Source organism: Oncorhynchus kisutch, linkage group LG15 (genome assembly GCF_002021735.2).
Source record: "Oncorhynchus kisutch isolate 150728-3 linkage group LG15, Okis_V2, whole genome shotgun sequence".
NCBI lineage: Eukaryota > Metazoa > Chordata > Actinopteri > Salmoniformes > Salmonidae > Oncorhynchus > Oncorhynchus kisutch.
Genome location: NC_034188.2, coordinates 80,735,807 through 80,756,471, shown reverse-complemented (window position 1 = coordinate 80,756,471; position 20,665 = coordinate 80,735,807). Strand labels below are relative to the sequence as shown.

Sequence of the window (20,665 nt, the reverse complement as noted above, 5' to 3'; positions counted from 1 at the left end):
AAGCCAAATGTGGAGGTCCTGGGCTGGCGTGGTTACACGTGGTCTGCTGTTGTGAGGCCGGTTCAACATACTGCCAAAATCTCTAAAACGATGTTGGAAGTGGCTATGGGAGAGAAAATAACATTACATTCTCTGGTAACAGCCCTGGAGGCAATTCCTGTAGTCAGCATGCCAATTGCACACTCCCTCAAAACTTGAGACTTCTGTGGGACTGTGTTGTGTGACAAAACTGCACATTTTAAACTTCCCTTTTATTGCCCTCAGCACAAGAGGCACCTGTTTAATGATCATGCTGTTTAATTAGCTATTTAATAAGCTTCTTGATATGTCACACCTTTCGGGTGGATGGATAATTTTGGCAAATAGGAAATTCTCACTAACAATGGTGTAAACAAATTTGTGCACAACGTTTAAATAAGCTTTTTGTGCGTATGAAAAAATTGGATATTTTACTTCAGCTTTGAAACATGGGACCAACACTTTACATGTCGCGTTTATGATTATGTTCAGTATAGTTGTAAATTCGACTTTTTTATAGCCATAATGCAGCACATTTGAAAAGCGGTGGACAACGTTGTTCGGCGTCTTCACAAAAAGTGATCCGCTCGAATTCGCCCATTGACTTCTCTTGCCACGTTCAAGTATTATTCGGAACTAAGAAACTCAGAAATGTCCGACTTGCTAACCTGTTGGAGTTTACCGTGACGCGTTTAACGAATTAACAAATCAGACATTTTCCAGTTTCCTAGTTCCGACTAGCACTTAAACGCGGCATCAACCCCCAAATCCCGGCCTGGTCTTTTTGATCTGCTTCGCCAGCGCTCCCGGTAGTCTCGCGATGTTGCGCGTCTGGGTTTAGAAACTATCCTCTTTTAATGTGGAAAGCGAAAGTAAAATCCGACATTTTGAAAAGGTGGGAGGTAAGAGAGCTGGTAGGTTAGTAGTGTTGTGAGTAGGGTATTATAACTTTCTAAATGTACTTGCCTGTATAGTTTTGGGATCATTATCAAATGCGCACCCAATAGGCATTGAAAGCAAACAGAGGCATTGTTTACATTCTGTACAAGAAGTCGAAATGCCAGTGTCACAACTTGCTTGGTATGTAACGTTAGCTAATGCAACACATTCGTTAGCACTAGGCCTTAGGGCAGCCAACCAAATTTTTTTCAACTCCCTGCTACTTCATTAATTTGACCGACGGCACCAGAATAATCTCTCCCCCTTCACAGGAGATTCGGGATTTGAGCCTGTCGGGGGAACCGAAATGGACTCGGATTCAGAAGTGGAGAGGTGAGTGGACCGGTACCACTGTTTGTTAGGCCTCCGTAAAGAGTGTTTGAACGATTAGCGTCAGTGTGTTACGGTGTTGTTGGACAAATACCAAATTAGTCATTTGAGCTATATTCCCTTCTCTGTCATCTCAATATATGTTTTTTAAATAGCTAGGCAGCCGGCGACAGAGAAACATGTAAAGACTTGTTGTTAGCAGACTTATCATAACTGATGTTGTTTTGAATAGAACCTTTCCACGTGGGACACCAACCACAACTAGTAATACACGTTTTGAAAAAGTGACTCGTTTTTATTTCCTGGGATGATGTCAGGATCCTACAGGTGAGCCAGAACCAGGAGAGACCTCCCTCTAGCTATGGCTCCATGAAGAGTGATGAGGAGGAAGAGGACGAGAACATCACAGAGGCTCAGTGCTCATCTTGCAAATCGGAACTACCCACCTTCACTACACACACATGGTACACACACACACACACACACACACACACACACACACACACACACACACACACACACACACACACACACACACACACACACACAGCTTGCCTGTCAAACCTGTCTGACCACCTAAAGTGCCTTCAGAAAGTACTCACACCCCTTGACTTTTCCACATAATGTGGTGTTACAGCCTGAATTGAAAGAAGTATATATATATTTTTACAACCAAATCTCTATTTTTGTTGTAAATGGCAAGAACTTATCCTTTAAAATGGATTAAATTGAGCTTTTGTTTCACTGACCTACACACGATACCCCCCTTTTAGAAATGTTTACAAATTAATTAAATGGAAAGCAGAAATGTCTTGAGTCAATAAGTATTCAATCCCTTTTGATAGAGCCTAAATAAGTTCAGGAGTAAAACTGTGCTTAGCTCACATAATAAGTAGCATGGTGTTTAACATGATTCTTGAATGACTACCTCACCTCCACCAATACAATTATTTGTAAGGTCCCTCAGTCGATCAGTGAATTTCAAACACAGATTCAACCACAATGCATAGGGACGTTTTCCAATGCCTCGCAAAGAAGGGTAGATGAGTTAAAAAAAAAAAAAGCAGTCATTGAATATCCCTTTGAGCATGGTGAAGTTATTAATTACACTTTGGATGGTGTATCAATACACCCAGTCACTACAAAGAGACAGGTGTCCTTCCTAACTAAATTGCCAGAGAGGTAGGAAACCGCTCAGGGATTTCACCATGAGGCCAATGATGACTTTAAAACAGTTCGAGTTTAATGACGGATAGCAAACTGAGGATGGAATAACAACATTGTAGTTCCTCCACAATACTAACCTACATGAGAGTGAAAATAAGGCAGCCTGTTTGCAATAAGGCTCTAAAGTAAAACCTCAAAAAATGTGGCAATGAAATTAACTTAATTTCCTGAATACAAAGCATTATGTTTGGGACAAAATCGATTGCTTGAAAATCTATGGCAAGACTTAAATGGCTGTCTAGCAATGATCAACAACCAACTTGACAGCTTAAAGAATTCTAAAAAGAATTTGTGCAAATATTGTAAAATCCAGGTGTGCAAAGCTCTTAGAGACTTACCCAGAAAGACTCACAGCTGTAATCACTTCCAAAAGGGATCCTAACGTCTATTGACTCGGGGTGTGAATACTGATGTAAATCGGGTATTTCATTTGAAATAAATGTGCATTTTTTTGTTTACTTTGTCATTGTGGTGTTGTGTGTAGATGGCTGAGAAATCAATTTAATAAGTCAAAAATAGTTTCGGGAAGGCACTGTATGCTATCACTGGGTATTACTCACACAGTGTGACCACATAACACTATCAGATTGTTTCCTGCTTGGCTTGGCTCTCCCCAATGTTGCCCTAATCTATAACGTTACTTTTAAAGGTTTGACATGCAACTTCCATCCATTCTCCTGCCGTTGAAGTTGTGCTGATGCACTCTTGTTCCTCCAGGGTCCAGCTGAACCGCAACGTGTCTCCAGAGACGGTCTTCACTGAGATCACACAGCGGCAGTCTGTCAGCGAGCATCCCCAAGAGGGAACCTTCGTCACAGAGAGGCCACACACACGTGCGGAGGAGGAAGAAAGGGACGAGCGCAGCCCCATCCAGGTAGACTACCCTGAGCCCCTGCCCCCCGTCAAGCCTGAGGACGAATCACAGGAAGAGGGTGATGAAGAGCAACAGCCAGGCAAGCTGCACCCTGAATTCGACCTGCCCTACATATTCAAGGTGTGTGAGCATGTTTTCACCAATGTGAATGTCTGTCTGATCTGTGATTCTCTTGCTATGAGAGTATGCATGTGAACTCTCTCCTCCCCTTCCTCTCTGTAGTCCATGCAGAATTCTCTGACATCCCTGGGTGGTCCTGAGTTACACCTGTTTAAGCGCTATCTATGTGGGCGCCACCCCTCCTTCACCATGACTGACCTGGAGTTGAGCGATACGCTGGACATAGTGGATAAGATGCTGGAGCGCTTCGGTAAAGACTACCACAAATTTACAGTCGCATCCTGTTAGTGCACTGCTTACTACATGCACACCCGGGTAGTGCACTGCTTACTGCATTCACACCCTGTTAGTGCACTGCTTACTACATTCACACCCTGGTAGTGCACTGCTTACTATATTCACACCCTGTTAGTGCACTGCTTACTACATGCACACCCTGGTAGTGCACTGCTTACTACATTCACACCCTGGTAGTGCACTGCTTACTACATTCACACCCTGTTAGTGCACTGCTTACTACATTCACACCCTGGTAGTGCACTGCTTACTACATTCACACCCTGGTAGTGCACTGCTTACTACATTCACACCCTGGTAGTGCACTGCTTACTACATTCACACCCTGGTAGTGCACTGCTTACTACATGCACACCCGGGTAGTGCACTGCTTACTACATTCACACCCTGGTAGTGCACTGCTTACTACATTCACACCCTGTTAGTGCACAGCTTACTACATGCACACCCGGGTAGTGCACTGCTTACTACATTCACACCCTGGTAGTGCACTGCTTACTACATTCACACCCTGGTAGTGCACTGCTTACTACATTCACACCCTGGTAGTGCACTGCTTACTACATTCACACCCGATTAGTGCACTGCTTACTACATTCACACCCGAGTAGTGCACTGCTTACTACATTCACACCCGAGTAGTGCACTGCTTACTACATTCACACCCGAGTAGTGCACTGCTTACTACATTCACACCCGGGTAGTGCACTGCTTACTACATTCACACCCGGGTAGTGCACAGCTTACTACATTCACACCCGGGTAGTGCACTGCTTACTACATTCACACACGGGTAGTGCACTGCTTACTACATTCACACCCGGGTAGTGCACTGCTTACTACATTCACACCCGGGTAGTGCACTGCTTACTACATTCACACCCGGGTAGTGCACTGCTTACTACATTCACACCCGGGTAGTGCACTGCTTACTACATTCACACCCGGGTAGTGCACTGCTTACTACATTCACACCCGGGTAGTGCACTGCTTACTACATTCACACCCGGGTAGTGCACTGCTTACTACATTCACACCCGGGTAGTGCACTGCTTACTACATTCACACCCTGGTAGTGCACTGCTTACTACATTCACACCCGGGTAGTGCACTGCTTACTACATTCACACCCGAGTAGTGCACTGCTTACTACATTCACACCCGAGTAGTGCACTGCTTACTACATTCACACCCGAGTAGTGCACTGCTTACTACATTCACACCCGGGTAGTGCACTGCTTACTACATTCACACCCTGGTAGTGCACTGCTTACTACATTCACACCCTGGTAGTGCACTGCTTACTACATTCACACCCTGGTAGTGCACTGCTTACTACATTCACACCCTGGTAGTGCACTGCTTACTACATTCACACCTGGGTAGTGCACTGCTTACTACAAAAGAACCAACTACAGCAGGAATAGGTTGTCATTTGAGGTGTTGCCATGGTAATACATTATGTGTAATGTATTTATAATGTGCTTTTGGTTTCTGATGATGATGATTGTTATGTGTCAGGTAAACTGCAAGGCCTGCGGGTGGCGATCCGCATGCTGGAGAGCATGAAGAAACCTGAGCTGGCCCAGGAACTGGAGAAGAAGTGCAAGAGAGGTAACAACCAGAACTGGTTTTCACTGACCACACCAGATCGGGGTCCAATAACATGTGTATTTGTTATTTCAAATCAAGCTTTTATGTTGTTATTATGTAGCACATTTCAGACATGAATGCAATGCAGTGCGCTTCACAAGTAAAGAACATATTAAAAACTATGAAAATAAAACCAGAAATATTTACCATACAACAAACACAAGAGGATAGAAATAACTAAAGAAACAAAAACGGAATGACTAAAAAGCATTGCTCAGGAAAAGCAAAGCTGAAAATGTGTTTTAAGATCTATTTTAAAAATGTCAACATTTTCATCCCCCCTCATGTTCTCTGGCAGGCTATTCCAGAGGCTGGGGGCATAGTAACTAAAGGCTGTCTCTCCATGCCTCTTGGTCCTAGGCTTTGGGATAGTTAAAAGGCTGCCTCTCCATGCCTCTTGGTCCTAGGCTTTGGGATAGTTAAAAGGCTGCCTCTCCATGCCTCTTGGTCCTAGGCTTTGGGATAGTTAAAAGGCTGTCTCTCCATGCCTCTTGGTCCTAGGCTTTGGGATAGTTAAAAGGCTGCCTCTCCATGCCTCTTGGTCCTAGGCTTTGGGGTAGTTAAAAGCCTCCGCATGCCTCTTGGTCCTAGGCTTTGGGGTAGTTAAAAGGCTCTCCATGCCTCTTGGTCCTAGGCTTTGGGATAGTTAAAAGGCAGTCTCTCCATGCCTCTTGGTCCTAGGCTTTGGGATAGTTAAAAGGCAGTCTCTCCATGCCTCTTGGTCCTAGGCTTTGGGATAGTTAAAAGGCTGCCTCTCCATGCCTCTTGGTCCTGGGCTTTGGGATAGTTAAATGTCTCTCCATGCCTCTTGGTCCTAGGCTTTGGGATAGTTAAAAGGCTGTCTCTCCATGCCTCTTGGTCCTAGGTTTTGGGATAGTTAAAAGGCTGCCTCTCCATGTCTCTTGGTCCTAGGCTTTGGGAAAGTTAAATGTCTCTCCATGCCTCTTGGTCCTAGGCTTTGGGATAGTTAAAAGGCTGTCTCTCCATGCCTCTTGGTCCTAGGCTTTGGGATAGTTAAAAGGCTGTCTCTCCATGCCTCTTGGTCTGAGGCTTTGGGATAGTTAAAAGGCTGCCTCTCCATGCCTCTTGGTCCTAGGCTTTGGGATAGTTAAAAGGCCAGGAAAAGGCATAACACATAACTCATGTGTTGGGGTGCACAATTGTGGATTGATTTAAAAACCTAATTCTGATACTCACAGGCAGCCAGTGCATAGACCTTGAAACCGGTATAATGTGTGCTCGGGTCAGTACCGGGCAGGGCTAAGGGACTGGCGGTTGTAGAGGGAGGCTCACAGGGCTAAGGGACTGGCGGTTGTGTGGGGGGGGCTCACAGGGCTAAGGGACTGGCGGTTGTAGAGGGAGGCTCACAGGGCTAAGGGACTGGCGGTTGTGGGGGAGGGATCACAGGGCTAAGGGACTGGCAGTTGTAGGGGGGGGCTCACAGGGCTAAGGGACTGGCGGTTGTAGGGGGGGGCTCACAGGGCTAAGGGACTGGCGGTTGTAGGGGGGGGCTCACAGGGCTAAGGGACTGGCGGTTGTAGGGGGGGGCTCACAGGGCTAAGGGACTGGCGGTTGTAGGGGGGGGTTCACAGGGCTAAGGGACTGGCGGTTGTAGGGGGGGGGGCTCACAGGGCTAAGGGACTGGCAGTTGTAGGGGGGGGCTCACAGGGCTAAGAGACTGGCGGTTGTGGGGGGGATCACAGGGCTAAGGGACTGGCGGTTGTGGGGGAGGGATCACAGGGCTAAGGGACTGGGGGACTGGAGGTTGTGGGGGGGGGTGCTCACAGGGCTAAGGGACTGGCGGTTGTGTGGGGGGGGCTCACAGGGCTAAGGGACTGGCGGTTGTGTGGGGGGGCTCACAGGGCTAAGAGACTGGCGGTTGTGTGGGGGGGCTTACAGGGCTAAGAGACTGGAGGTTGTGGGGGGGGCTCACAGGGCTAAGGGACTGGCGGTTGTGGGGGGGGGGGGGGGACTCACAGGGCTAAGAGACTGGAGGTGGTGGGGGGGGGGACTCACAGGGCTAAGGGACTGGCGGTTGTGGGTGTTGGTCAAGCCAAAACTACTTCCTTCAGGGTTATAGCTGGGCCAATTGTGCGCCGTCCTATGGGACTCCCAAACACGGCCGGTTGTGATACAGCCAGGAATGGAACCGGGGACTGCAGTGGCACCTCTAGCACTGAGTTGCAGTGCCTTAGACCGCTGCTCCACTCTGGAACCCATGTCATATGTATTTTCTGAGTGATGTTCACCAAGGGTGACAAACTCTCCACCTTAGAACTGAACCGAAGAGGCCAACCCTCCTCTCCAGTCTGTCCAGAAGGACATCAGGGTCAAGTGTCGAATGCGGCACTTAAATCCAAGCTGTCGGATCATTTTACCGATGTAACTAAGGTGGTCTCTGTGCTGTGTTGGGCACGAAAACCAGATTAGAATTTTTCAAAAATACAGTTGGCACTTTAATTTGCTGTTTGAAAACTTTTTTGCAAAACAATGGAAGGTTGTAAATTGGCCAAAAAATTGCTAAGAGCTGAAGAATCTAGATGACTTTTATTCAGAATGGGTTTCACCTTTTAGTGCGGTGTGGAAGATGACTGTGAACAGGGAGAGATTAACAATAGCTTGCACTTCTTCAGATATGCAATTAAAAACAGTATTTGAAGGTGGTGGGGATAAGTTCGAGAAGACCGGTAGAAGGTTGAATTGTGATATCACTTTCCTGAGCATGTCTGTGTCAACTAGGGAAAATAAATCCATAGTGCCTTTATGTTGTAGGTTATTGCACATATCAAACTTATCATGAGGTCTTGCTTGACTGGTACCCAGCCTAATGTTTGCCATCTTATCTCTGATAATATCCTGCAAACTCATCACCTTTTAGATGTGGAGGAAAGGTCACATAGGTTTGTGGGGGTAGGATGTATCAGGCCAGTAAAGAAGAGCACACTTATCTGTTCATTTGAGTATTTTCAAATACACATTCTAAAACAATAACTTTTATTTTGTTATTTGTAAAAAAAAGAATACAAGTAAATCAAATTGTATTTGAAAGTATGTAAGACTTATTGCAAGTACTATTTTCAAATATTGAAAAGTCATTTTTAAAACAGTACATTCTGAAAGTTTTCAGACCCATTGACTTTTACCACATTTTGTTAAGTTACAGCCTTATTCTGAAATGGATTCAAATGTATTTTTTCCCCCTCAGTCTACACACAATACCCCATAATGACAAAGCAAAAACAGGTTTATATACATTTCTGCGAATGTATTACAAATAAAAAAACGATCACATTTCCATAAGTATTCAGAACCTTTATCCAGTACTTTGTTGAAGCACCTTTGGCAACAATGCTACACAAGCTTGGTACAGCTGTATTTGGGGAGCTTCTCCCATTCCTCTCTGCAGAACCTCAAGCTCTGTCTGGTTGGACGGGGAGCGCCACTGCACAGCTATTCTCAGGTCTCTCCAGAGATGTTTGATCGGGTTCAAGTCCGGCCTACTCAAGGACATTCAGAGACTTGTCCAGAAACCACTCCTGCATTGTCTTGGCTGTGTGCTTAGGGTTGTTATCCTGTTTGAAGGTGAACCTTCACCCCAGTCTGAGGTCCTGAGCGCTCTGGAGCAGGATTTCATCAAGGATCTATCTGTAATTTGCTCTGTTCATCTTTCCCTCGATCCTGACTAGTCTCCCCCAGTCCCTGCCGCTGAAAAAACATCCACACAGCATGATGCTGCCACCACCATGCTTCACCGTAGGGATGTTGCCAGGTTTCCTCCAGATGTGAGGCTTGGCATTCAGGTCAAAGAGTTAAATCTTGGTTTCATCAGACCAGAGAATCTTGTTTCCATGGTCCAAGAGTCCCTTAGGTGCCTTTTAGCAAACTCCAAGTGGGCTGTCATGTGCCTTTTACTGGTGAGTGGAGCTCAGTCAGAGTGACCATTGGGTTCTTGGTCACCTCCCTGACCAAGGCCCTTCTCCCCCGATTGCTCAGTTTGGCCGGGCGGCCAGCTCTAGGAAGAGTCTTGGTGGTTCCAAACTTCTTTCATTTAAGAGTGATGGAGGCCAATGTGTTTTTGGGGACCTTCAATGCCGCAGACTTTCTTCGTACCCTTCCCCAGATCTGTGCCTCGACACAATCCTGTCTCAGAGCTCTACGGAGAATTCCTTGGACTTCATGGCTTTCACATACACTGTCAACTGTGGGACCTTATATAGACAGGTGTGTGCCTTTCCAAATCATGTCCAATCAATTGAATTTACCACAGGTGGACTCCAATGAAGTTGTTGTAGAAGCATCTCAAGGATGATCAATAGAAACTGGATGCACCTGAGCTCAGTTTGGAGTCTCTATGCAAAGGGTCTGAATACTGATGGAAATAAGGGATTTCTGTTTTATACATTTGCAAAAAAAATCTAAAAATCTAAATTTGCTTTGTCATTATGGGGTATTGTGGGTAGATTGAGCATTTAAATTATTATTATTTTAAACAAGGCTGTAACATCACATGAGGAAAGAGTCAAATGGTCTGAATACTTTCCGAATGCACTGTACCTGAGACACTATTTGAACCCAGGTCTGCACCAGACCTGTGACTGGGGAAGTATCTGTACTCAGACTCTTCTCACTCCTTCCAACCAATCTCTATGTTCTCTCTCTCTCTCTCTGTCTCTCTCTCTGTCTCCCCCTCTTCCACCCCTCTCTCTGTCTCCCCCTCTTCCACCCCTCTCTCTCTCCCCCTCTTCCATCCCTCTCTCTCTCTGTCTCCCCCTCTTCCCTCCCTCTCTCTCTCTGTCTCCCCCTCTTCCCTCCCTCTCTCTCTGTCTCCCCCTCTTCCACCCTCTCTCTCTCCCCCTCTTCCCTCCCTCTCTCTCTGTCTCCCCCTCTTCCCTCTCTCTCTGTCTCCCCCTCTTCCCTCTCTCTCTGTCTCCCCCTCTTTCCTCCCTCTCTCTCTCTGTCTCCCCCTCTTTCCTCCCTCTCTCTCTCTGTCTCCCCCTCTTCCCTCCCTCTCTCTCTCTGTCTCCCCCTCTTCCCTCCCCCTCTCTCTCTCTCTGTCTCCCCCTCTTCCCTCCCTCTCTCTCTCTCTCTGTCTCCCCCTCTTCCACCCCTCTTCCCTCTCTCTCTGTCTCCCCCTCTTCCCTCTCTCTCTGTCTCCCCCTCTTCCCTCACTCTCTCTCGGTCCCCCCCTCTTCCACCCCTCTCTCTCTGTCTCCCCCTCTTCCACCCCTCTCTCTCTGTCTCCCCCTCTTCCACCCCTCTCTCTCTCTGTCTCCCCCTCTTCCACCCCTCTCTCTCTCTCTCTGTCTCCCCCTCTTCCACCCCTCTCTCTCTCCCCCTCTTCCCTCCCTCTCTCTCTCTCCCCCTCTTCCCTCCCTCTCTCTCTCTCCCCCCTCTTCCCTCCCTCTCTCTCTCTCCCCCTCTTCCCTCCCTCTCTCTCTCTCTCCCCCTCTTCCCTCCCTCTCTCTCTCTCTCCCCCTCTTCCCTCCCTCTCTCTCTCTCCCCCTCTTCCCTCCCTCTCTCTCTCTCCCCCTCTTCCCTCCCTCTCTCTCTCTCCCCCTCTTCCCTCCCTCTCCTCTCTCTCTCTCCCCCTCTTCCCTCCCTCTCTCTCTCTCCCCCTCTTCCCCCCCTCTCTCTCTCTCTCCCCCTCTTCCCTCCCTCTCTCTCTCTCTCCCCCTCTTCCCTCCCTCTCTCTCTCTCTCCCCCTCTTCCCTCCCCCTCTCTCTCTCTCCCCCTCTTCCCTCCCTCTCTCTCTCTCTCCCCCTCTTCCCTCCCTCTCTCTCTCTGTCTCCCCCTCTTCCCTCCCTCTCTCTCTCTGTCTCCCCCTCTTCCCTCCCTCTCTCTCTCTGTCTCCCCCTCTTCCCTCCCTCTCTCTCTCTGTCTCCCCCTCTTCCCTCCCTCTCTCTCTCTGTCTCCCCCTCTTCCCTCCCTCTCTCTCTCTGTCTCCCCCTCTTCCACCCCTCTCTCTCTCTCTCTGTGTCTCCCCCTCTTCCACCCCTCTCTCTCTGTCTCCCCCTGTTTAGCTGTGATCCAGTATGAGTTGAAGTGTGGTCTGATCCGGCGACACAACTGTATCTTTGAGGGTGTACCCCGGGCGGGCCAGCATCTATACCTGAAGTACGTCTACGTTGAACCCCAGATCTCCACCCAAGGTCACGGCGGGGTCAATCCCTTGCACGAGGTCCGGTCCGATCCCCCCAACCCTCCCCAGGTTGCCTCCCCAGACAGCATGATTGGTGGGAATAACATTTTCCGTCTCCGGTCCCTGAATGGGTCTCCAGTACGATGCGTTCTGACCACGGGGCTGCCCGGAATCGGAAACTCTGTGGCGGTCCAGAAGTTCATGCTGGATTGGGCAGAGGATCGGGCTAATTTCGACATTCAGTTTGTGTTCCCGTTTCCGTTCCGGGAGATGCAGTCGCTGAGGGAGCGGAACAGAGTTGAGAAGAAGGACATCAGTATGTTGGAGCTGCTGCAGACGTACCACAACGAGACACGCTCCATGGACTTTCTGGAGCAGCCAGACTGCAAGGTGCTGTTTGTCATGGATGGGATCGACATCTACAAGAACCATCTCGATTTCAAGGTGCTCACAGTCTCACAGGGCTGAGATGATGTGTTTGGCTATGGAACCATTCTGTACAGTACCTATAAAGATATTTCTCCTTCTCCCCCAGAACACTCCTGTTGTGACTGACATCAAGGCTGTTATTCCCCTGGACTCCCTGTTGGTAAATCTGATCCGAGGCTCTCTGCTGCCGCACGCCCTCTTGTGGCTGACTGGGAGACGTGCAGCTACCAATCAGATACCTCCTGAGTACATCCACCGTGTCACTGAGATACAGGGTTACAGGTGTGTGTGGTGTTTAGAGGGTGGTATGGGGGTTTGGAGTAACTATCCCCCTCTAACATCCTATGAGTTGTTGCAACACAATGTAAAGCACTGTGGGGGTGAGTGAAACTTAACACTCATATAAAATGCTAACCGTTGACTTCTATTGCTGCTTATTAGTTTGTCTGTTGTTTTGCAGTGACGAGCAGAAGGATGACTATCTGACCCTGCGTTACTCAGACAAGTCTCTGGCTGCTAAGATCATCAGACACACCAAGAAGTCCCCCACCATCTACACCCTGTGTCATATTCCCTTCTGCTGCTGGATGGTTGCCATGGTGTATGAGAGGGGTTTCCATAACTACGAGGACTACGGAGACGAGCCCCCCAAGATTACCTCCTTCTTCATCCACTACATGATCATCCAGAACAACCGCAAGCTGGAGAAATACTACGGGCAAAACCCCAACTCACAGGTCTGATCCACCCTCCTAATAATATAATATATACAGTGCCTTCGGAAAGTATTCAGTCCCCTTGACTTTTCCCACATTTTGTTAGGTTACATTCTTATTCTAAAATGTATTAAATAAATCATCCTCAGTCATCTACACACAATAACCCATAATGACAAAGCGAAAACAAGGTCAGAAATTTTAGCACAATTCTTAAAAATAAAAAACCGGCAGCTTTTTAAAAAACCTCAGAGTTCAGCCCCTTCGCTAGAAGACTCGCTGCATCCTGTTTCCATTCATCATCCGTTACATGTTTCTACAAGCTGATTGGAGTCCACCTGTGGTCAATTCAATTGATTGGACAAGATTTGGAAAGGCAAACACCTGTCCTATATAAGGTCCCACAGTTGACAGTGCATATCAGAGCAAAAACCAAGCCACGAGGTGGAAGGAATTGAGCTCAGAGGCAGGATTGTTGAAGCACCAATCTGGTGAAGGGTACCAAATTCTGCAGCATTGAAGGTCCCCAAGAACACAGTGGCCTCCATCATCCTTAAATACATTTGGAACCACCAAGACTCTTCCTAGAGCTGGCCGCAAGGTCAAACTGAGCAATCGGGGGAGAAGGGCCTTGGTCAGGGAGGTGACCAAGAACCCGATGGTCACTCTGACAGCGCTCTAGAGTTCCTCTGTGGAGATTGTTGTCCTTCTGGAAGATTCTCCAATCTCTGCAGCACTCCACCAATCAGGCCTTTATGGTAGAGTGGCCAGATGGAAGCCACTCCTCAGTAAAAGGCACATGAAAGCTCACTTGGAATTTGCCAAAAGGCACCTAAGGGACTCTCAGACCATGAGAAACAAGATTCTCTGGTCTCATGAAACTCTTTTTGCCTGAATGCCAAGCGTCACGTCTGGTGGAAACCTGGCATCATCCCTACGGTGAAGCATGGTGGTGGCAGCATCAGGCTGTGGGGATGTTTTTCAGCAGCAGGGCCTGGAAGACTAGTCAGGGTTGAGGCAAAGATGAATGGAACAAAGTACAGAGAGATCCTTGAAGGAAAACCTGCTCAGGACCTCAGACTGGAGCAAAGGTTCACCTTCCAACAGGACAATGACCCTAAGCACACAGGTATCTGAATGTGCTTGAGTGGACCAGCCAGAGCCTGGACTTCAACCCGATCGAACATCTCTGGAGAGATCTGAAAATAGCTGTGCAGCAACGCTCCCCATCCAACCTGACAGAGCTTGAGAGGATCTACAGAGAAGAATGGGAGAAACTCCCCAAATACAGATGTGCAAGGCTTGTAGTGTCATACCCAAGAAGACTCTAATAACTGCCAAAAGTGCTTCAACAATGTACGGAGTAAAGAATCTGAATACTTATGTAGATGTGACACAAGTTTTTTTTAATTTTTATAAATTAGCAAACATTTCTAAAAACCAGTTTTTTCTTTGTCATTTTGGGGTATGGTGTGTAGGTTGATGAGGGAAACAAATATTTGATCAATTGTAGAATAAGGCTGTAACGTAACAAAATGTGGAATAAGTCCAGGGGTCTGAATACTTTCCCAAGGCCCTGTATGCCACTCATCTAACCTGCTAGTTGTGTACTAGGTCTTATGTACAGTGTAGACTTGGTCTGACATTTTTTCCCCCCGATGCTAAACATCTCTAGAAAGTCTCAGGGTCTGGTCCCAGGAGTTTGATTCTGTTTAGTCTTCTCCACGTTATGATGTCATGACATTGGTGTAGGTTGTGTGCTGTTATAGTGTGCTTACTGTGTAAGGTATCTTTTGAACCTGGAAGAAAGGAATACAAATGTATTATTCCTATAAGCAGAAATGGACGGACATGGACAAGGTGTTCATGTTGAATCTGGGTTGCCTGGCTCTGAAGCTGTTGGACAATAACCGCTCTGTGTTCTATGAAGAGGACCTGGATGAGCACAGTCTGCTGGTGAGGGAGGTGGCCTGGTGTTCGGGCCTGTGTACTGAGCTTCCCAGGGCGAATGCCGAAGACAAGCGGGTCTTCTGCTTCACACACCTGAGCTTCCTGGTGGGTTGGACTTCCTGTCACATGACTTTACTTCTCTTGATTTGAGGTATTGAGATTGACAGATGTGTTATTCATAATGAATGTGTTCTTATCATCAGGAGTTCATGGCTGCACATTATGTTTGGCTCACCTTCCGCCTGGAGGAGCGGAACATTCTAGACCAGTCCCACCGCGTCTCCAAGCTGTTCAAGGAACACTCTCTGGTGGACATGTACCGCAAAGCCGTTGACCGTTACCTCAGCGCTCCTGTCGGCCAGTACGACCTGTTCCTGCGCTTCCTGTGCGGTTTGTCCATGACGCTCAATGACGGTTTGCTCCGAGGGATGCTGTTCCCCCATAACGCCCCTCCACTGAAAGGTCTGGAGGAGGTGGTCAGGATGCTGACCAAGAGGAAGGACAGTGCAGGGCCAGAGAGACAGGCCAACCTTAGCGAATGCCTCCGGGAGCTGGAAACGTCTAAGGACTGAACAGTCTCCTGCTGTTAGCAAACATGTTTGATCATTTGTCTCTGATGCACTGAACTCTGTTTTGTAAAATGAAAGGTAATGCGACCAAAGTATTGGTGTCGTCTCTGTGCCCCGCTGAAACCAAAACAATGAACATTCAGTGTGTCTCATCCAACTAGCAGACAGACCGAGAGAAAGAGAAGGCATAAATCACAGATGTGTCTTACCAGAAAGAGTTAATCATTGTGTCTGAACGAACTCCGTGACTGTGCTGAGTCTGTTTATAAGGACTAATATATACAACCCATCAACTAGCAGTCGAAGATAAAGACCACGGTGCTTGTTAGACTTGTGTGACCATACAGCCTGTTCATCCTCTACAAGATGACTCACTGGAGGACGGATGCAGACAGTAGTGACCCTAGTTGCAGAATCTGTTATGTATTGCTTCTCCATCACTGACACTAGCCAGCTATACTTCTAGTTGTAGTACAAGAACAATCAGGTATTTAGTTAACATTTACATTATTCCTTTAATTAACAAACTTGATGGAAAGGGAGTGTTTATGTTTACACATTTATGTGTGTTTAAATGACATGACACGTCTGTGTGTGTTTAAATGACATGACACGTCTGTGTGTGTTTAAATGACATGACACGTCTGTGTGTGTTTAAATGACATGACACGTCTGTGTGTTTTGTAGTTTGGGTATAGGGGTGAAAGGTGTACAGTAGCTGGGAGATATGAAAAAACATTATCCATATCACAATACCTGGCTGAATTATCACGATAATGATGAATTGAACAATGTTTATTCATCTGCACCAGTTATGTGTTTAGATTACCCTTAGTAGGGCTGACTCCAATCAGTCCACTGGTCCATTGTTTTGTCCTTAGGCTGTTCGACTGAGATTGTTTTGGTTGAGCAGTAAAACATATATATATTTTCACCTCTCAGTGAACTAATCCATTGCTGAGGCCTAGACCAAAAGCCAATTTATGCTTGATTTGAAATTGTGGTGGAGCCTCCAGAGGCCAAATGGAGCTCTGTACCACTTCACTATGTCCCTCCCAAATGTTGTACCAATGTGGAGGGCTCTGTATAGCTCCACGATGACATGATTGGTTCACGGTAGGTGAGGGTGGTACATCCTGTATAAACACTCCCTTGACAACAGCTCTGCACTGCTCCGTAAGGAGTATGAATGCCCTGACTTCTGCTGAGGTCCTTCTTGCCCTGACTTCTGCTGAGGTCCTTCTTGCCCTGACTTCTGCTGAGGCTGTTCTTGCCCTGACTTCTGCTGAGGCCGTTCTTGCCCTGACTTCTGCTGAGGCCGTTCTTGCCCTGACTTCTGCTGAGGCCGTTCTTGCCCTGACTTCTGCTGAGGCCGTTCTTGCCCTGACTTCTGCTGAGGCTGTTCTTGCCCTGACTTCTGCTGAGGTCCTTCTTGCCCTGACTTCTACTGAGTCCGTTCTTGCCCTGACTTCTACTGAGTCCGTTCTTGCCCTGACTTCTGCTGAGTCCGTTCTTGCCCTGACTTCTGCTGAGTCCGTTCTTGCCCTGACTTCTGCTGAGTCCGTTCTTGCCTTGACTTCTGCTGAGTCCGTTCTTGCCCTGACTTCTGCTGAGTCCGTTCTTGCCCTGACTTCTGCTGAGTCCGTTCTTGCCCTGACTTCTGCTGAGGCCGTTCTTGCCCTGACTTCTGCTGAGGCCGTTCTTTCCCTGACTTCTGCTGAGGCCGTTCTTTCCCTGACTTCTGCTGAGTCCGTTCTTGCCCTGACTTCTGCTGAGTCCGTTCTTGCCCTGACTTCTGCTGAGGCCGTTCTTGCCCTGACTTCTGCTGAGGCCGTTCTTTCCCTGACTTCTGCTGAGGCCGTTCTTGCCCTGACTTCTGCTGAGGCCGTTCTTGCCCTGACGTCTGCTGAGGCCGTTCTTGCCCTGACTTCTGCTGAGGCCGTTCTTGCCCTGACGTCTGCTGAGGCCGTTCTTGCCCTGACGTCTGCTGAGGCCGTTCTTGCCCTGACTTCTGCTGAGGCCGTTCTTGCCCTGACGTCTGCTGAGGCCGTTCTTGCCCTGACTTCTGCTGAGGCCGTTCTTGCCCTGACGTCTGCTGAGGCCGTTCTTGCCCTGACGTCTGCTGAGGCCGTTCTTGCCCTGACTTCTGCTGAGGCCGTTCTTGCCCTGACGTCTGCTGAGGCCGTTCTTGCCCTGACGTCTGCTGAGGCCGTTCTTGCCCTGACGTCTGCTGAGGCCGTTCTTGCCCTGACGTCTGCTGAGGCCGTTCTTGCCCTGACGTCTGCTGAGGCCGTTCTTGCCCTGACGTCTGCTGAGGCCGTTCTTGCCCTGACGTCTGCTGAGGCCGTTCTTGCCCTGACTTCTGCTGAGGCCGTTCTTGCCCTGACTTCTGCTGAGGCCGTTCTTGCCCTGACTTCTGCTGAGGCCGTTCTTGCCCTGACTTCTGCTGAGGCCGTTCTTGCCCTGACTTCTGCTGAGGCCGTTCTTTCCCTGACTTCTGCTGAGGCCGTTCGTTCTTGCCCTGACGTCTGCTGAGGCCGTTCTTGCCCTGACGTCTGCTGAGGCCGTTCTTGCCCTGACTTCTGCTGAGGCCGTTCTTGCCCTGACTTCTGCTGAGGCCGTTCTTGCCCTGACTTCTGCTGAGGCCGTTCTTGCCTTGACTTCTGCTGAGGCCGTATCACCGTAAATGCTGCATGGCCAATGCAAACGTCAGATTGACCATGCACCCAGATGCACAATGCACTTCTCTCTCCAGAATGCACTTCTCTCCCACCTATTGGTGCACATTTGTTTCATAACTTCATTGTGTGAGTTGTTAGTGTATATCACTTCCCCATATCACCAGTAGTATGTTTACCGTTAATTCCTATGATTTCTAATCCACAATGTTTGTTACTTTGGTTATGGTAGTTTATTTGAATCCATTGAGTATTATTCCGCTAGTCCTGTTCTCATTGTCTGAGTGGACACATTGTTTGCAGAGTGCACAACCTATGCTACACTAGTGAGAATTTTTGGGGGGTTTATCTCAGTCCATTTATGAGTTTGTCAATTTAATTTTGTTATTGTCTTTCGTTTGGAGTGCTCCTGTCAATGTTGAGTAAGGACGGGCACGCGTAGAAGTAGGCCTATAGGCTATGTGGCCTGATTTACACACAGAAGTAGGCCTATAGGCTCCGTGGCCTGATTTACACATAGAAGTAGGCCAATAGACTGTGGCCTGGGTGCAAATGTAGGCATATAAATGTCCTCATTTGGGGATCTGATAGTATTTCTGATTGGCTTAATGCACCACCACTAATGACCTGTGGAGCTTCTCAAAGTGATGTTTTCTTCACCTCAAACAAATTCTGTATTTACATACATTGACAATTACAATAGTTCCTCAATGTATTTGAAAAATCTTTCCGGCTCTCGCCCTTTCGATAACCACTCAGCGTGACAGGGAAAATGCTCTGATCCAGTGGGAATGTCATAAAATAGGCTTCTCATCAGTGCTTGACTTGGACTGAAATAGGTTCCCGTAGTCATTTTGGGTGTCGGTACTGTTTATATTTAGGTGCAGGAGCTCCACAATACTTTGGAGCTGATATTTATTAAGAGGAACAGGAGCTCAAGTAGTAGAACATTTGAGGTAAGCTCCTGCCCAAGTCAAGCACTGCTTCTTATCCCTTGAGCAAATAGCCTACAGCTGTGTCTGTCCCAAGCTTGCTAGTGCAAGCTTTGGGCCAGACCCATTAATTGTATCAATTTTTAAAGTTTTTTGCAGACAGGCCATGTGTAGCCAATGTGATTTATAGGATTTTTAAAATGTTTAAATCAGGATATTTTCTACCGGCAGGTTGCAATGTTTTTATTTGTTGGCTTTATGCAGGCTATTTTTACATTTTTGGCAATGGCAATGGAAGTTACTTTTTAGGTTTATCATTTAGATTTGGATGAAATTTGTTAACCACATGACAATGATTTTGTGATAAGACCTTATAAATTAAATGAAACCATTCCACGTAAATGTGCATTTGAAAACCATTACTGGCCCGCAGATTGGTAGAAATGGTAAGATAAATTGGCATTCCACATGAGAAAGGTTGCAGACTCCTCGTGTAGCCTATCACCGGCAACTTCAGGAGAGTAATGGCAGAATCTGCTGGAGGAGAATAGTTGGGTCAGGTTTTTTTCTTCTGGTTATCTAGATCTCTGGCACCCTCTTGAGGCATCAACCCGTACGCATCAGAAAAGCTCAATGCATATAGTTGATTTTATTAAAACACATGGTGTATATAAAATGGAAAAATACACGTTTAAATGTTGAGCAATTGATTGGTCGACATAACATGTCAAGTGAGATTTATTTTTTTAGTCGGACAGCCCTAACCCTTACAACTACTTAAAATGTTGCAGCTATCAATTGTCCCATGAACAATCACCCATATTAGCAAACTTATTTAATTTAAAACGTCATATTTATTTAGTAGGGCCCTATAGGTTATTTGGGTAATTCTGCGGAAATTATGGATTTTGAAGAGCCAACATGACTTTTAATTTTTTTGACCAAAACTTAGTAAAGTTAACCCTTTACCATTATAAATCAACAAAATGCCATCATAATGTATTTTGATATTTTTTGCCTTTTTGGCACGGGTGTTACCTATATTTTAGATGACAATTCAGGCTTTCCTGAATGTAATTTCACAATTAAATTTGCATATATAATCAGACAAAGTTTATGCTAATACGTAGAAATTATTTTGATTATAATTGATTTTAAACCGGTGTGTGTAAAGTTCCATTGTGCGACATTTGTATATTTCTACCACTTGTTTTGTTTTAACATCAGAAATAATTGAGGTTGAGTCATCGAAATTGGATGATCATATTCTTAAAATGCTTACTAATGAATGCAGCAGCAGTTGGGTAGATACAGATTAACATTATTATATAAAAATTCAAACTATTTTATTTATTTATTTATTTTACCTTTATTTAACCAGGTAGGCAAGTTGAGAACAAGTTCTCATTTACAATTGCGACCTGGCAAAGATAAAGCAAAGCAGTTCGACAGATACAACGACACAGAGTTACACATGGAGTAAAACAAACATACAGTCAATAATACAGTATAAACAAGTCTATATACAATGTGAGCAAATGAGGTGAGAAGGGAGGTAAAGGCAAAAAAGGCCATGGTGGCAAAGTAAATACAATATAGCAAGTAAAACACTGGAATGGTAGTTTTGTGATGGAAGAATGTGCAAAGTAGAAATAAAAATAATGGGGTGCAAAGGAGCAAAATAAATAAATAAATAAATAAAAATTAAATACAGTTGGGAAAGAGGTAGTTGTTTGGGCTAAATTATAGGTGGGCTATGTACAGGTGCAGTAATCTGTGAGCTGCTCTGACAGT

The 20,665-nt window shown here is 46.7% G+C and overlaps 1 protein-coding gene across 1 annotated transcript; it reads left to right on the top strand.

Moving 5' to 3' along the window:
• The first annotated feature begins 913 nt into the window (after positions 1 to 913).
• Positions 914 to 20,217, top strand: nlrc3l (NLR family, CARD domain containing 3-like). The gene is made up of 11 exons (XM_020471577.2): positions 914 to 932; positions 1,230 to 1,290; positions 1,605 to 1,751; positions 3,232 to 3,508; positions 3,611 to 3,758; positions 5,327 to 5,419; positions 11,479 to 12,041; positions 12,133 to 12,308; positions 12,487 to 12,763; positions 14,582 to 14,797; positions 14,896 to 20,217. Exons 2-11 carry the CDS (start codon positions 1,265 to 1,267, stop codon positions 15,262 to 15,264), a joined length of 2,292 nt encoding a protein of 763 aa, XP_020327166.2. The 5' UTR covers positions 914 to 932; positions 1,230 to 1,264; the 3' UTR covers positions 15,265 to 20,217.
• Positions 20,218 to 20,665: the final 448 nt, after the last annotated feature.